Source organism: Carcharodon carcharias, chromosome 11, assembly GCF_017639515.1.
Source record: "Carcharodon carcharias isolate sCarCar2 chromosome 11, sCarCar2.pri, whole genome shotgun sequence".
Taxonomy (NCBI): domain Eukaryota; kingdom Metazoa; phylum Chordata; class Chondrichthyes; order Lamniformes; family Lamnidae; genus Carcharodon; species Carcharodon carcharias.
The window spans coordinates 95,076,987-95,095,831 of NC_054477.1; the positions used below are offsets into that span (position 1 = coordinate 95,076,987).

Consider the following 18,845-nt stretch of genomic DNA (forward strand, 5'->3'; position numbering starts at 1 on the left):
TGTTAAAAAATCAAAAATGTGTATCAACTCTGGAGAATTGCAACATTTTTTAATTCAACAATTTTAATATCTTTCCCACTTTTAAAAAACTCTGCAATAAAGAACTTCCTTACTTAAGTGTGATATTTCAAGAGTTAGCAGCGGGTTTGTTGGCCTCGAGGATCATTGAACCTATTCCCCACCACTGAGGAGTAATGGAGTTAGCACATATCAAGCATTAAAAGCGAGTTCTCCAAATGGCCCATGTGCATATTAATGATGAAGAAATTGGAAAGAAATACATTTTGCAACCAAGGAGTGAGATGACAATTAAAAGGCCAGATGCCATTCACAACTGCAAAAAACTTGAATTTATAGTGTCGCCAACATAGTAAAACGACCTAAAGCACTTCACAGGAGCATTATCAGACAAAATCTGACACCAAGCCACAAGGAAAGCTTAACCAAATATGTAGGTTTTATGGAAAATCTTAAAGGAGGCAAGGTACAGAGATGGAGTGGTTTAGGAAGGGAGTTCTGAAGCCTAACGGCTTGATAGCTGAAGGCTGTCATGACAGGGTGATGGAAATCTGAAATGCATAAGAAGCCGGAATTGGAGGAATGTAAAGCTATTGGAAAGTTGGAGGAGATTAGAAGACGGGGAAGAGTGAAGCAAAGGAGGGATTTGAACATAAAGATGAAAGTTTTAAATTCTGCATGTACACAAAGTTTGATTTTGGACTCGGCTGTCTACGTTTTTGCTGGAATCAAATTCAAAGATCAGAAAAGACAAAATTCTTGTTCTCTGCCAACAATTCAAGTTTTCCCATTGATTTTGAAAGTCAGATTAAGAAAACCCTGGTTTAATTGCCAATCTGTATTGGGTTAACTTTCACATAAAACAAAGGTAGAGGCACTACAATCCATTTCAATGTCTTGGATTAGGAAGGGAACATTCAACAGTGTGTTGGTGCCTCATCACTACTCTGGTAACATTGCTGGGTACACATGCGAAGATGCTGCAGGAGGGCATGATTAGGCTCAGTTTTTTTATTCATTTACAGGATCTGGGTGTTGCTGCCTAGGGCAGGATTTATTGTCCATCCAAAATTGCCCTTAAGGTAGTGATGAGCTGCCTTCTTGAACCGCTGCAGTCCATATGGTATAGGTACACCTACAGTGCTGTTAGGGAGGGAGTTCCAGGATCTTGACCCAGTGACAGTGAAGTATGGTGTTTGACTTGGAAGGGAACTTGCAGGTGGTGGTGTTCCCATGTGTCTGTTGCCCTTGTCCTTCTTGATGGTAGAAGCCATGGGTTCGGAAGGTGCTGCCTAGGGAGCCTTGGTGAGTTTCTGCAGTGCATCATGTAGATGGTACACACTGCTGCCACTGATCATTGGTGGTGGAGGGAGTGAATGTTTGTGCGTGGGGTGCCAATCAAGCAGGCTTTGTCCTGGATGCTGTCAAGCTTTGAGAGTGTTGTGGGGGCTGTACTCATCCAGGCAACTGGGGAGTATTCCATCACACTCCTGACTTGTGCTTGTAGATGGGGGACAGGCTTTGGGGAGTCAGGAGGGTTACTCACCACAGGGTTCCTAGCCTCTGACCTGCTCTTACAGACAGTGTTTATATCACAACATTAATGGTACAGCGCAGGAGGCCATTCGGCCCATCGTGTCCGTACCGGCTCTTTGAATGAATGTTATGAATTAATGCTTATATGGTTAGTCCAGTTTAGTTTTTGAACAATGTTAACCTCAGGATGTTGATAGTGGGGGTTTCAGCAATGGTAATGCCTTTGAATGTAAAGGGGCAATGGTTAGACTCTCTCGTGTTGGTGATGGTAATTGCCTGGCACTTGTGCAGTGCAAATGTTACTTGCCACCTGTCAGCCTAAGCTTGGATATTGTCCAGGTCTTGCTGCATTTGGAAATGGACTGCTTCAATATCTGGGGAGTCGTAAATTGTACAATCATCAATGAACATCCCCACTTCCGACATTATGATGGAAGGAAGATCATTGATGAAACTGAAGATGGTTGGGCCTAGGGACACTACCCTGAGGAACTCCTGCAGTGATGTCCTGGAACTGAGATGACTGACCTCCGACAGCCACAACCATCTTCTTTTGTGCTGTGTGTGACTCCAACCAGCAGAGAGGTTTCCCCTTGAATTCCCATTGACTCCAGTTTTGCTAGGGCTCCTTGATGCCACTCTCAGTCAAATGCTGCCTTGATGTCAATGGCGGTCACTCTCACCTTACCTCTGGACTTCATCTCTTTTATCCATGTTTGAACCAAGGCTGTAATGGGGTCAGATGCTGAGTGACCCTGGCGGAACCCAAACCAAGTGTCAGTGAGTAGGTTATGGCTAACTAAGTGCCGCTTGATAGCACTTTGATGACCCCTCCATCACTTTACTGATGATCGAGAGTAGACTGATAGAGTGGTAATTGGTTGGGTTGGATGTGTCCTGCTTTGTGTGTACAGGACATACCTGGGCAATTTTATACATTGTCGGGTAGATGCCAGTGTTGTAGCTGTACTGAAACAGCTTGGCTAGGGATGCAGCAAGTTCTGGAGCACAAGTCTCAGTACTATTGCTGGCATATTGTCAGGGCCCATAGCCTTTGCAGTATCCAGTGCCTTCAGCAGTTTCTTGTTATCACGTGGAGTGAATCGAATTGGCTGAAGACTGGCGTCTGTGATGCTGGGGACCTCTGGAGGAGGTTGAGATGGATCATCCACTCGGCGCTTCTGGCTGAAGATTGTTGCTTCACCCTTACCTTTTGCACTGATGTGCTGGGGATATTTGTGCAGCCTCCTCCTCCAGTGAGCTGTTTAATTGTCCACCATCATTCATGACTGGATGTGGCAGGGCTGCAGCGCTTACATCTGATCCATTGGTTACGGGATCGCTTAGCTCTGTCTATCACTTGCTGCTTATGCTGTTTGGCATGCAAGTAGTCCTACGTTGTAGCTTCCCCAGGTTGACAGCTTATTTTTAGGCATGGCTGGTGCTGCTCCTGGCAGGCCCTCCTGCACTCTTCATTCAACCAAGGTTGATCCCCTGACTTGGTGGTAATGGTAGAATGGTTGTGGTTGTTGTGGTTGAGTACAATTCTGTTGCTGATGGTCCCACCGCACCTCTTGGATACTCAGTCTTGAGTTGCTTGATCTGTTCGAAATCTATCCATTTAGCACAGTGGTAGTGTCACAGAAAACAATGTGAAGACAGGACTTTGTCTCCACAAGGACTGTGCAGTGGTCACTTCTACCAATATTGTCATTGACAGATGCAATATCTTCCATAATCGAATGGCCTGTTGATACAGTGTCCAAAACTTCTACCATCCAAGCTTATCCTGCCCAGCAGCCTATACTGTGCAAAGATTGCTAACAGCTTTCCACTGCCATTGGAGTCAATTACATTAACTTCACTTATAACATAATAAAGCATGCCAGTTGTTCAGGCAATTTCATAGGTTCTTCAATAAACTTGCATCTCATCAATCCCCTGTATTTCCTGGTTTATGAATATAAAGCAACAATATCCTCTTTACTTGCTGTATTTGAGAAATTAGCCCCATGTGATTCCAGTTGAGAAGAAAATGAGCTCTAATCAGGCCTCTCTACATCAGGGAAGGGAGAAAGAGAAAGGCACTATCAAAACAGGCTACCATTTAAGCCATAGCACCCGATATTGATGGATTTCAACCTTAAAAATAATTCCAAGGGGGTGTTTGTCCAGAATATTAGCTTCACTTTGTTAGTGATAGTACAGTCATCTGAACAGAAGTGATGTATTGTGGATAGTAGGGAAGGAAATACAGTGCAAATCGTGGGGGCCACTCACTCCATCTGATGCTTTGACAAAACCATTTGTTGTAGAGGCAAAAGGAAGAGTCTAACACTGGAGACAGGTGTACAGTATAAATTATGGTTTAAGCATCTATCCTTTATACCAGGCAACTTTCATTAACACCAAATGCTTCTGCTGTAGGCAGTGGACACTGCTTTTGGTCAAAACTTAAATACAAATAATTGTTACTTGGATGAGGAACTATAGGACACTTGGTGCTTAAAATGGTTCTCAATGAGGAGTTAATGCTTTAGAATAGAATGAGGGGGAACAGAATTAGTCAGATTTATTTCTAATATAAATAGGAAAGCATGATTTTTTTTGCATTTTTGTTAATATTAAATAGAAGGTTGGATTTACAACATACTAATTGAGCCCAGCAGAAATATTTCTCAGCTTGGATGCACTCACCTTTTCAGAGTGTTTGAATTGTCGCCAATAGCTATCATACATGCGTTTTGTGGTTCTTTCAGGATAACAGGTCACGGTCTTGATATAAACTTTCAGGCTTCGTTCTAGTAACTGGTTGACTTCACCATAATCATAATCATCATACCTTTAAAAAAATAATTGATTCCAAATAACATTTATTTAAGCAACTACACAAAAAATATCACACCATATTTATTTAACTTACTTTGTTTGAGATTTGAGTTTTAAAACCATAAACGAAATCAGGAAATACTATTAGAATTAGGGCTGCAGTGGTTCAACAAGGCCACCACCACATTTTCAGGCCAATTAGAGGTGCAATAAATGCAGCCTTGTCAGCACATCCCATTGAACACAATTACCTATAGTAGAGTGGAAAACAAGTCAAATTAAATTGCTCCAAGTTTTTTCTAAAAATGGTTTGTTGCCATCTTGTTAGCTCAACTCGAATAATTGAAGGTCAAATTAGTCCAAATTTTTGCATTTGGAGAATATGGTTAATTTTTAAAAACTTCTTAAATGGGATGTGGGCATCACCAGCATTTGTTGCCCACCCCTAAGTGCCCTTGAACTAAGGTAGCTTGCTAGGCCATTTCAGAGGGCAGTTGAGAGTCAGCCACATTGCTGTGGATCTGGAGTCACATGTAGGCAGATTTCCTTAGTGAATCAAATGGGTTTTTAAATGACAAATCAATGCTAGTTTCATGATCACCATTACTGAGACGATGTTTATTACCCAAATTTAAATTCCACCAGCTGCCATGGTGGGATTTGAACCCACGTTCCCAGAGAATTATCCAGAGGCCCTGGCTTACTAGTCCAGTGACATTACCATTATGCCAACACCTTCCCTATGGCTGAAACATCATTTTTTTTTTATATCATCATCACTGTTCCCTGTAAAAACAAATGCAGCTGCACTAGTCTATTTTGGAAAGCATTAAGCACATCTCATTACATATCCAGTTAAAGAGGAAATATTAAGTAGCCAGTACACATTTTATAAATAACATTCAAGCTTGACAGATCTTATTTATATAATTCTTTGAGGAGATAACAGACATGGTAGATAACAAATGAAATGGGTGTGTTTTACAAAGAATTTAGGCAAGTCTTTAACAAGGTATCACAGGGAAAGTTGCTACAGAATAAGGGAAAGATAATAAACCGAATTGAAAAATTAATTAGGAAGAACTAAACAGAATAGAAGCCCAGGGCAATTTTTTGTCCATGGTGCTTGGAAGTGGTGGTAGTGTCTCACAGGATTCAGTCTGTGACTACTTCTGTTTACTATATGCATCAATGATTTGGCCTAAAGGGAGAGGTGCTGCAACTTGTAGTTGACACAAAACATGCTGATATTATTTCTTCATAAGGCTAGAAGGAAGCTAGAAATATTTGATAAAATAGGAAACTGGGCCAAAGGTGGCTGATAAATTGAGGTAAACAGAGGGCATCAAAGCTGAAACTTAAGTCGCTAAAGCCATTAAAAAAAAGCTAATGAAAGTCTGGATTTTAATCTGATGAAGAATATGGAAGCAGAGAGATAATGAAGAGCCGACATCAAAGCTTAAGATCTTAGAGCATCATATGCAGTTTTGGGCTCAATATCATAGGAGGATATTGAGATATTATATAGAGTATAATCATATTCTCTAGAATATGATCTGGTATGAGGAAATACAATTATGAAGTCAGATTTAAAATATTGGGACTTTTATATTATAAAATACATAACATGGGGTGATGATGAGGTGTTTAGAATTTTGAAAGGATGGTGCAAGGTAGATAGCAGATTTTGCCAGTAGTTTGCGGACAAGATACAAGATTAAATGCAAGATATTTATAACAGAGGGCACAGGAAACCTCTGTTGTTGTTTGAGTTGCGACTCTTATTGTGTTCACTTCCAGGGCTAGTGGTTGAGGCAGGAAGTATGTCAACATTCAAGAAAAGGATGTGAAGGGATATGGGAATAGAGCATATAAATGTGATTAGGAATATTTGCTGTGTTTGAGCAGTACATCTGTCAGTTTCAAACTGCAACTTGTTCTTTTAAAATGTTCAATTAAGAGTTTTTGCCTCAACTGTTTTAGACTATTCAAAGCTCAAGCAAAGTTGTATATCCTGCAAAAAAGTTAGTTAAACATCAAGTCAAATGCAATTTCTTTGAAGATGCAGCATTTCATTTTCAGATATGAAGCTTTACCTTATGCCAAACATGCAGTGAACATAGTTCCATATAGCTCTTCTTAACATGGTTGTGTCCACATCTTCATGTATAGCCATCGTGTTGTACGTTAGGTTGCGGACCATACGAAACTTTTCGTCCAGCAGTTGGCCAATATCAGAATAAAGTCGGTTAACAAGGGAAAAACCATGGTCCTCCCAGGAGTAGTCCTGCAGAAAGAGAGATAGATATCCCAAGAGGTCCATATGGGGAATAAGATGAAAATATGAGTAGCGATATAGACCATTTTCTTTAGTCAAGGTAGCAGGGTTAAAAAAAAAAATCAAGCAGAATGTATGGTTAGACAAGAGGTCAAATAGCTAACAAAAAAAAACTTCTGATGTTGTTCCCATTTCCTGGCACTGGAAACTTGAAACTTTTTTTTACATCTTGATTTTTAAAGGGAGAAATTCACCATTGTTTAACAGCTTTAAAATTGTGATTCTTATTGAACATCATATAAATGTAGACATAGGGTATAGAGGCTCAAAAAGAGTACCCCCAATTTCAGGCTTACCCAAGGTACTTGATTGATTGTGATACAACCTGCCCTGTCTACTGTTGAATTCTTAAGAATGAACCTGAATACATGTGAAGTTTTGGACAGTCACCTGGACGCAGGATATGGATGATGTGCTTCACCTTTCCACATATGGTGATCTTCATATTAAGCCTCAGTTGAGTGCTGAATGATGGCAAATGCTTGACAAAAGCAAGTTTATCCCTTGGAGCTCAACTGTCATAAACAGCTCCCTCTCTAATCTTACAATTTACCGGGCAAGTCCCATCTGGGTCACTTAATAGACTAATAATCTAATCTATGCTTTATACTCCAAAAATAATAAAGAAACAAAGGAAAAGACTTGCATTTATATAATATTTTTCATGACCACTATATCACAAAGCACTTACAGCCAATTAACTACTGTTTGGAATATAATCACTTGTATTGCAGCAAAAATGGCACCCATTATTTAAACTCCCAGAAACAGTAATTTGTTAATGCAGTTAATATGTTTTGTGTGATGTTGATCGAGGGATAATTGTTGGTCAGGTCACCAGTGACAAATAGCACCAAGGGATATTTTATATCCATCTGATCTGGCAGATGGGGCCTCAGTTTAACATCTCTTCCAAAAGACGACACTTCAAACAGTGCAGTGATTCCTCAGTTATGCCTTGCTCATGCCTTGGAGTGGGACTCGAACATGTAACCCTGTGATTTCAAGGCAAGCGTACTACCGACTGAGCCACAGCAGACAGAAATAATACAGTAGCAGACGGAATTATCATCATACTTGGACTTGATCCAAATGCTTTGGCAGATTGCAGGAGCTGAACTTATTGTAATAGGAAAACCACTGATTTCTATTTCTGGAGTATGTTGATGGCAAGTTGGTCAGATTCCCCTTGGATCAGAATCAGGAATATTGATATTGGGCTGACAACAATGTGGTTGGTGGCAGACAACAGAATATCTACATGTATATAGTTCTTCTACATAGAATCAGAGTGATTACAGCACAGAAGGCAGCCATTCAGCCTGTCATGTCCATGTCAGCTCTCTGCAAGAACAAACGACCTGGTGCCACTCCCTCGCTCTCAACTTACAGTGCTAAACCCCAGGAAACTTTAGCAAACTGTGATTTCTTCTCAAATTTTTGCAATGATTCACTGTTCATTGCACAATGGTCGTCATTCTCTGGGTTCCTGGTGCGGTAATTTTAGGCTATGACCAAATAGTTCTGCCATTAGTAGTATTGCTCAAATAGATTTATAATTGCTTTCACTTTAATCCTGATTGTTCCTATTCTAGATTTTCGATAGAGGGGACAAATTACCATGCCTGATGAATTTTGATTTCTGACTCATTTCTGAACAACTAAGAATGTCAAGGATTGTGTTCCAGGATGGTGTGTAAATGTTTAATAAGGATGCCTTGGATAATGAATCATTAATTGGCCGGGTTTCTAAAAAAAAAAGTGTTCTCGCACATTTGAAAACCTTAAATAAAAGAAAGCATATTTTTTAATGGACAAAGACTATAGGGACACCCAATCAGAATGTGGAGTATCTATTCACTTGTAAAGAATGAATGATCCTGGCAGCTCCATTCCTACATATATTTGGCTATTACGATCAAAACAGTATCTTTTGCTTCAAAAGGTGAAAGAAAAGCATGAGCTCTATTTTTATTGATCTTGAATCTCACTCTTCACAAATCTGAGACAAATTACCTGTGCTCTGAATGTAGGAAGGTGATCATCTCCTCGCCTGGCAAAATCTTTATAGCCAAAGCTTGGGTCGTCTACATATCGTGACGTGTAAGAGGTTGGAATCAACTCATCTTCATAAGCTGTTGGGTCATTAAGTTCAATGCATAAGTAATGTAAGCATGAAGGACAAATTCAGCCTCTTCCTATGGTAAAGAAAACAAAACAATAGCAGAACTGGAAGGTTTTGCTGAATATTTAGGATGGAACGGCAAAAAAAAAAGGCAGACTTCCTGATCTTTAGTAATCTGATGTCAACTTACCACCATGCTAATTCATGCGCTAAAGTACATCTGCACTTGCACCAATTTACAAATTTCAGATCAGAAGTAATTTAAAAAAAAGTCAATTAATTTTAATGGTAATGCTGTTGGTGCTGAATTGTCATCACAAAATAGTTCATCTGAGCACAATCTGCTCATTTCATCTGATCCTTCCACAATACCAACCATAGAGCAATTAGAGCAGTTTATAAGATTAACTGTGCCCACGCCTCAGCTACCCTTCTGGAAAGCAGTTCCATTCCCTAAAGAAATACTTCCTGATACCAGACCTAAATTTGTCCTGATAAAAACAGAGATAAAAACAAATATTTCAACTCTTTCTTGGACTCAAACTCAAGTTCTGTCGAAGGGTCATGAGGACTCAAAACGTCAACTCTTTTCTTCTCTGTCGATGCTGCCAGACCTGCTGAGTTTTTCCAGGTAATTCTGTTTTTGTTCTAAATTTGTCCTGTGCCACTTTAAATCTGCCTCTTGCTTTATGGTACATGAAGGATTTATTTAGTTAAGTACCTTTGAGGTTGAAAAGTCCTAGTGTAGTTCTTTCCTTATTTTTTCCACCTGATACCATGGATTGACCTCAATCTGCATTGTGTCCATGCGTTAAAGGCCCCTTATGACGTGATGACAACTGAATACAGGTACTGCAATTGAACACTGCACAACTAGAGCATAATTTCTGGAGATGTGAACACAACTGATTTAGCTATATTAGCCAGCATCTTATTTGCCTTATTGCCATCTCATTATATTTAGACACAGTAAACAAGTTAACTAGCACCTCAATTTATCTGACTGGATCTTCTAAGTCATATTTAAACCATGCACTGTTTTGAGCCTAAGGACTGAAGTAAATACCTTTTTCCAAATTTATTAAAATTATACCATATTGTCAAAAATCTATAATGCAGAAAAGATGATTAATTTATCTCACCCTGGTACATATTGCATATACAATGCAATCTTTACAAATTAGTGAGAAATGCTGTTTACTTATCCAAAAAAAAAATCAGTGCTTGGATAACTGACAGACCACATTTACTTGACAGGAAAACAGGCAGGTTTCCATTTGTACTGCATACAAATGATATGTTCAACATATGAAAGGAATTCAGCCAGCTTAGCATGTTGATCATTTTAGTATGTAGCATTCAACTGTATTTTCCAAATGTACATATCGGACAGGGACACAAGTGGAAGTGAAAGAAAACTATGGGCGGAATTGACCCAGGTTTGCACTAAGTGCGGTAGCGGGTGTGAAAAAAATCATTTGATCCACCGGCCGCAATGGCAGGTTTTCATGCTGTATCACCTCCTTCTCACCTCATTAATGATGCATCCACAGGAAACACGCTGCTGGGCAGATTCAGATTGCCCGCCTCATTGTGACCTCAGTACTTCCTCACTCTGGGCGCCATATTTAAAGTGCACCAGAGCGCAGCCCACTGCAAATCTACAGACCAGGACTGCTCCAGGCAACAGAAAGCCCCAAAACCAAAGAAAACTACAGCCCCTAAATGTAGTAATGCCGCTCTGGAGTGCCTGTTGGTGAAGCGGAAGGCTGTCACAATGTCCTCTACCCCACTCTGGCTGACTAGTGTCACCAATCCAGCCTGGGAGGCAGTGCAGTTGTGGTCGTCAGTGCCACCAGAACACAGAGGAGGTCAGCTGTCCAGTGCAGGAAGAGGATGAACGCGCTCATCTGTTCTGCCAGGGTAAGTCAACTACATCACTCAGCTCATTCCCAAACCCATCACACATCCACAGCGGTCTCACACCTCAAGGGGCACCGCCACTAACTCTCACTGACACCCTCACATCTCTATCAGCCTCATTTCCTTTGGAGCTCACATCCTCATTCCATCCATGGCTTCGCTCACCACACAAAACATTCCACGCAGTGCCATGTGCCCTGCTCACACTCTGTCCATCTGTTTACATGCAGGAGAATCTGGCTCACAACAGCAAGGAGGTCCCAGACTGCAGTGGAGTTGCCCACAACAGGCCCCTCACTCACTTTGAAGGGCATGCCATCGTGCTAACTGACGAGGACGTGGATCATGCCTATAGCAGTGAGGTCGGGAGCAATCACCCAAGTGAGGGTCCTGCACCACATCATCCCCCTCAATGCAAATGTGAGCGCCCACTCTGCTGCCATGCACTAATTATCTCTACTTTGTTTCACAGGGAGCTCTGCCAAGCGACCAACACACCTCAGTCAGCCAGTCCCTCACTTCCAGCGAAGAGGACACCTCCTCCATTGAAGAGCTGGAAATAAGCAGCCTGGAGGATCCGTCACAGCGATTACCCACACACTCCACCAGCACAGAGACACACACATCTTGGTGGGACCTAGATCAAGAGCAGACTCAGGTTCACCATCTGGTGGTCGCTGCAAGGACACGTGGCCAAAGCAGGGAGAGGCAGGTTCAGCTGAGCTCCCCAGCACGGAGGACTGCTGGGGTAGAGGCATCTGAGAGGTTCGAGTCAGATGACGAGTCTCTGGATTCAGCCTTCCAACTCATTGTGGAAAGTCAGCAGAAGGCGGGGGAACATCACACATGGCTGTTGGAAGCCCTGAGTGGCATGAGTTGGAAAATTACGTCCACCTGCTCTCTGATGAAGTCATACCCACATCTGCATGCATGGATGTCTCCACGGGGAGGATGGCGGACGCCATGGAGACCCTGTTCCAGCAGAATGCGGAGGTGTGTGCAGACCTGCACTCCATCGTGGTAGCCATGGGCGAGTTTTTGCAGTGGCAAAGCAAGGGGGAAACAAGACACCTCAATGTTCCTCCAGGTACCCTTTCCCCTCAAGGAGTCAGAACCCCATCCTTTCCCCTCTCCCAGTCACTCATGCACTTTCCCCCTCATTATCGATCCCTCTGGTATCACCTCCCACCACCCCACTATCACCTACCAACTTGAACCCTTGTCTTTCCAGATGTCCAGGTGAATATGCATGCTCTTTACTTTCCTGGGAATCCCACCCCTGGTGACATCCCCAACCTCTTCCTTCACAAACCCAGGGTCCATGTCTGCCTCAGTCTCCACCAACCACCCTCACTGACCCTTCTACTGCTCTGAATGCGTGCTCACCCTCCCATCCCACTGGCTCCCTCTGCCCCCTCTTACACCCACCATCAGTTTGTTTCCCAGAAGGCATTCTTTGACTTACCTTGCACGTTCATCAGGACATCCGCACTCCCTCCTCCACCCTGACACTTTCCCCTCCGAACTCCCTCCCTTACACCTAACTCCTCACTTGCTGCATTCCACCCGCTACACCCTCATCCCTCCCACTAACACCTTTGTTTTCTCTGCCCCTCCCACCCCTGTACACCTTTGGCACCCCCCCTCACCACCCCATACATCTTCCTCTCCCATTTTTTTCTGTGTTTTCCCACCGGTGTAACAGTAAATCAGGTACTTGTGGGTTTTTGGGGGCATGGGGTAGCTGGGACAATTCCAGATAAGCCTTACTTTGCATTCCATTAGTGGGATGCAAGTCTGGTTCATGCCAGCCTCCAGCAGGATTCACACTCTGCCACGGTGGACACCAGCGGGATGATCCTGCTGTGCTTTGACAGTGGCATAAAACCAATTTCTGCCCCTCCCACTGAATTGATCCCCCCCCAATCTGCCATGACACCCGCCGCCAACGAGACCAGACGATTCCGTCCTATTTCTTTGTTGTAACTTACACATGGCAAGACTCCTTCATATGGATGTTAACTATGGCAGAACTGATCAGAAACAGAACATTTGAAAACTATCAAAAGGATAATAAACAGCAGATACTCAAAGATTATGGGGTAGATTTTCAACTCGTTATTGGAATGGCGATCATCCAGCCATTACAGAAACCATCTAGTTTCTTTTCTAATGGTTTCAATACAAATGAAAATTGGATGACAGACAGCTGATCCAGAAGGCCAATTTTACATCCTAACAAGTTGAAAATTTACCCCATCAATTGACATTAACCTGGTTTGAAAGACTGGCACGGACAGGTAATAGACACTGGAGACAAAGCAAGAAAAAGTTTTACTTCCAGCTAAAAAATTAGCAAATGAAGGTTGTAATTTAAAACCAAATTACACATGAGCAGTTATCTTTATTACAACCTTAAGCTAAAACTGAAAATAAAGATACAACTTGTAAAATATTTAAAGTGTTTGCATGGAATTTTTTCAGTGATGTGGTAATCAATTCACTACCAGAATCATGCATGCCACATTAAAGACATTGGAGAAAAGTACAAGTTAATATGCTCCTTCTATTTACAAACTTGTACAAAATTTACCACCACTTTAAGGGGATCTGACATTGATAAGATTCTGTAAAACATAGGATGGAATTTTACGGCCCCCCTGCTGACACGATTTTCTGGTTCCGCTGAAGTCAATGGGCTTCAGAACAGCTTGCCGTATCTTCCAGCCCTGCCATGAGATGGCCATAAAATTCTGCCCATAGTGCACAGAACTGGCAGATATGGTAGAACTGGATACAAAACTCAGAATCCCATCACTAAATGTCTTCAGACATCTTGAAAAACCTGAAGCAATGTCGACAATGACTCGTTTTTTAAAATATGAGGAATTGGCTCTTCAGTCAACATGTTCCACCAACTGCCTACATTAAAATAACTTTATCATATTTGTGCATGTCTGAGTATGTCAATGGTCTGATGGAGACATCCCCTTTCCAGCAGTCACCAGTGTTATAATCACAGCTGATGGTATTTGCTGAGCAAGCCAAATTCCAGAAGGAAAAACTTGTCTTACTGATCATAACCGTTTTTTTATATATTGTGAAAATGAGGAGAAACCTATTGATCCCAGCAGCATAGAATTCCAGTAATACTTTTAGGATTTTACAATTGAAGGATTTATGAACGAGGGAAAAAACTTGAGCACACAAGACTAAAGTTACACAGTTAAAAGAGTTTTACAAAACCTCCCCAAAAGAACCCACTTGGTCAGAACACACAAGCAAGCACCTTATTGACAACACTCCCTTATGGATTTTTAACTCTAAAAATCCAGTAATATTACCCAAGGCAAAACTGCTCTCACTTTACTAAAGGTGTATCACATGACTTCTCACTCTCTTCCACTCTGCTGTAGAAATTCAAGACTATTCAGAAACAAGACTGCTTTCTGAAACAAAGACTTTCATGGTTTCTGGATGGCTGCTTCAGATTTCACACCTTCTCTCAGCACAGAGCTGGTCCCAGGATATCTCCCTCACACAGCCAACATCTTTCCTTAAATCTCTTTTTCCCTCTTTCATCTTTGAATACATTGTTTTCAAATACCTCAGCTTAACTGTTCCAATTATAAAAAACTTCCATGTTTTCCTATTGCCTCCACTTTTGGGTCAAATAAAATTTAATAACCTTCCCTTGTTTAATTATGAAACCTTTGTAAATTGTAAAAGACCCTCATCACTTCTAAACTCCCCTTTGAAATTTAACAGCTGAAAATTCAAGTCCCTACTTATGCAAATTTCAAACCCAAGCTATTTACTTGAAGTACAACTTCACCATAGCCTCTCGTTACAAATGCAAGCATCTAGCACCTTTACCTGACATCTTTCAGTTCCCATAGACAAGTTGTCTTTACTAACCTTCCCCCAGTTTAATTAATAACGGACACACACCCACCCCCTTCTTTACAGAATGCCACCACATTTCCAAAAATATTTTTAAAAAGATAACCTTCATCTTCACACCAGGATAGTAGTAATGGAATATTTTTCATATGTTGCTTGTACATCAATAATGAAGTTTTGTTCAAAATACAACTGTACTGGCTTATTTAATTGTCACAATACACAAAAGACAAAAAATTAACTTTGCTCAAAGTAAAAGAATACTCAAACAGTTGTTGCTTTGGCTTAGCCAAGAGTTTTGGGTGGTGGAGAGAGTACACGCCAGTCAGTTCAAATCCAAACATCTAACTGTATTAGTCTGAACAGAATAACTTCATTTTAGAAGTTTAAGTAAATATCAAACATGGTCCAAAACCATATTCTCTAAAATTTGTCAGCTTGACTGGTTCAAATTGGTGAGAGAGAGAAGCCGTGGAGAGTGACAGTCAGCCTTTGTAGACACTAAAAAGGAAAAGAACTGCCGTGTAAGAATATATAACTTAGTGCAGCAGTTGCAATTATGTTTACTAAACTTACTTTCTATTTATTGAGTAGCAAGTTACTTCTGTACAATCTACGTTGCATCACAGCAAGTTGATCTTCACTGTGTAATAAATTGGTTTGAAAGCTAAAGTCACAATCTAGCCTAGTTACTTTGCCTTCTAAAAGATGATCATATGAGGGCATATGATAAACCAATAAAATGTAATGACCTTTGACACATTGCAAATTTACACACACATCTGAGCAAGTGAAGCCACTGAGTATTGAACCCCAAAAATGCCAAAGCTTAAAAATTCAGAACTCAGACCACAGGGACCAGGGAGGGGACATTGGAAAGCCTGGAACTTTTTCTCATTCTGGATAAGCCGATGATTTATTGTTGTAGGTTTTCCAGCTTGTGGGATATAGAAGCATTGAATCTTTGAAATTTGCAATACAAGAGGTTTGCCCTTGGACACATTGTGTCTGTGCTGGGTCTTTGCTTGAGAAATTTAAAATTAATCCAGCTATTCTTGGATCTTCCTCTTATTCAAATATTCATCTAATTTGCCCTTAAAAAGTGCAATGCACTTGGCCTCAACCATTCCTTGGCAAAGCACTACATGCATCAACAACACCACCTCATACAACATGTTTTCCTAACCTCAGTTTCGACTGGTAGGAGGCACAGAAACCACAGGACACAGGTTTAAAAGAATTAGCAGAAGAACCGAAAGAGAAATGAGAGTTGTATTTTAATGAAAACTAAGGAAATTGAATATTAAAATTATAGCCATTCCTGCACATGTGTAAATAGCTCTAATTTCCCACCAATGCCATCATCCTGATGAGTTTATTCTCTATGAGCCCTGTGGTTTTAATATCATTTCTTTATATGTTTTAAATAGTTGGTGTATTTCATATGTATCCCCCTCAATTTTGACTTGCACTTTCTGGAATGTTGACCCTTGACTTTTCTGTTTTGCCCATTTCATGCTTTAAATAATTGATAACAGCATGGTGCTGCTCACTCTCCCTTTACAGTTTTTCTGCATACTTTGTGATGTGACTCCATGGTGCTGAGGAAAGCAATGTAATATTTGGGATTCCTGATCATAACTGCAAAACAAAACAAAAAAAGCTGCCCAAATGCCTGATTACAGAATCCACCATAATTACCATACCCCTATTCTTGTAGGGAACCTGATTCATAACCTTGGTAGCCCAGGGTGCCACTATATAGCTCATGAGTGTAAGGATTTGGGGTCTTGAATAAACAGATATTTTCTGCATGATATAACACCCCCTAAAAAGCTTTCTGAAAAGGCAACAATTTTTAAACAAAGTCTGTGAAAACAGGCATGGTCACTTAGTTCATGTTGTCATTCCCGAGTTAAGATAGTGACTTCTGTAGCCCCTTATCTATATAGTTGTTTAAGGAGGACCAGGATATGACCCTCAGCAACATGTAAATTAAAAAGCTGACCTCAAGCAGGGTGATGCACAAGGTGGGTGGGGTGGTAACTACTCTGACGTTTTGAGCACCTCTCCTGTATCCAATGGTCAGAATAGCTAGGTAGATGATTGACACTGGGTAAGCTACCAGCAGCCCCCCCACAAAAAATGGGTATATAGATTGGTGTTATACTGGTGAGGAGCTGCTGAGGCGGTAGTGCTCATTGGGCAGCTGCCTCCTTCAGATGGAAAATGGACCAGAGGAGGAAGATCAAGAGATCAAGGGAAAAGCGTTTCCTAACACTTTGACTAGAGAGCAAAATGCTGCTTTCACAAACTGTTACAGGTGATATATTTTTTTTTTAAAAATGTAAAATTAATGTATCATATCTAAACTGTTGTTTCTTAGTAAACCATCTTAAAAATTATACACCAATAGTCGAGTGCCTACTTAAGTATTTGCGGTCCTGCACCTAGAAATCGTACATGACCAGCCCCCTCTGATTTGCTGTCACTGCCCACTTCAAACCCATCCAATTCTAAGTATCCATTCGACAACTCCAGTAACTTAGGATTCAATGCACCCACAAGTTCTTTCTCCGTCTGCTTCCAAGGTCAACAACATTTCTCAGAAGATTTGTTGAAGGCTCTTTCCAATGCTTTTTAATGTGAATTCTCATTCCATGGCCTGTACTTGGCAGTTAGAGAATACTCTGCGCAAAACAGGTTTTATATATTTCATCACAGTCTTCATTTAAAATAGCAATGTCAAAAATGAATGTAACATAAGTGTTAATAACTTGTGAAAATAAGAGGATATTGTGTTATTAATGACTAAAGTTAACACACACCAGAATATCTCTACATAAGGAATACTGTAGGCAGCAGAAAGCACAAAATGGTTTATACAATTCCATCTGAGCAATACGAATACAAAGTTTTGTTTATAACTAAATATGAATCATTTTGAACTACATGGTATACAAAAAATTAAAAACACTCACCAGAAATATGTTAAATAGGTGCAGCTGTTTACATATTTAAGCCAGGTGGTTGTTCTGCCACTTCATGTTTATGGTGCTTGCCTTTTCAGTTTAATCCTTGCTGATTTTTGTCCTTTAACAACCCCAGCTAATGTCATATGGTTGTAATACATGAACACAGGTAATACACCTTAGCTGCAGTTTGGAAATCTTCTAACTCTCATTTGTGCTTACAGCATACTGTAATCTTTATTGTGAATCACAGTTCCTTGGAGCTGAAACTAAAGCTGATGACAAACAGGTGTCTCATGCCTCAGGGGTTATAATATCCCTTAAACTATTGGATTTTGCCAGGTTGATGCAAACCCTGATGCAAACTTTGGATTTTTTTTTTCATTCTTTCATGTCAGCGTCACTGGCTTGGCCAACATTTATTGCCCATCCCTAATTGCCTTCAAGGTGGTGGTGAGCCATCTTCTTGAACAGCTGTAGTCCATGTGGTGTAGGTACATCCACAGTGCTGTTAAAGAGGGAGTTCCAGGATTTTGACCCAGCAACACCAAAAGGAATGCCAATATAGTTTTAACTCAGGATGGCACATGGCTTAGAGGAGACCTTGCAAGTGGTGGCGCTCCCATGCATCTGCTGTTCTTGTTCTTCCAGGTGTTAGAGGTTACAGGTTTGGAAGGAGCTGGGGAAGAAGCTGCAGTGCATCTTGTAGATGGTACATACTGCTGTCATTACATGTTGATGGTGGAGGAAGTGAATATTTAATAGTGGTGGATGCATTGTCCAGGGTGGTGTCAAGCTTCTTGAATATTGTTGTAGCTGCACTCATCTAGGCTAGTGGAAAGTATTCCATCACACTCCTGACTTGTGTCTTGTCGACGGAGGACAGGCTTTGGGGAGTCAAGAGCCGAGTTACTCGCCACAGAATTCCCAGCCTTTGACCTGCTCTTGTAGCTACAGTTTTTAATATGGCTAGTCCAGTTCAGTTGCTGGTCAATGATAACCCCCAGGAGATTGATAGTGGGGGATTCAGTGATAGTAATGCCATTGAATGTCAAGAGGCAATGATTAGATTCTCTCTTGCTGGAGATGGTCATTCCCTGGCACAGATGTTACTTGCCACACATTAGCCCAAGCCTGAATGTTGCTGCATATGGGCGTGGACTGCATCAGTATCTGAGGGGTGTCAGTGAATATTGTACAA

At 41.1% G+C, this 18,845-nt stretch overlaps 1 protein-coding gene across 3 annotated transcripts in view; it reads right to left on the reverse strand.

The window, feature by feature from the left end:
* Nucleotides 1-18,845, reverse strand: part of LOC121283839 (sestrin-3-like) — a 117,932-nt gene that overhangs the window by 6,881 nt on the left and 92,206 nt on the right. For all 3 annotated transcript variants that reach the window (XM_041198619.1, XM_041198618.1, XM_041198620.1), the window contains exons 8-10: nt 8,738-8,856; nt 6,480-6,670; nt 4,252-4,396 (exon numbers count right to left, since the gene is read on the reverse strand). In XM_041198619.1, the coding sequence (XP_041054553.1) occupies nt 4,252-4,396; nt 6,480-6,670; nt 8,738-8,856 (455 nt within the window). The remainder of the gene's footprint in view (nt 1-4,251; nt 4,397-6,479; nt 6,671-8,737; nt 8,857-18,845) is intronic.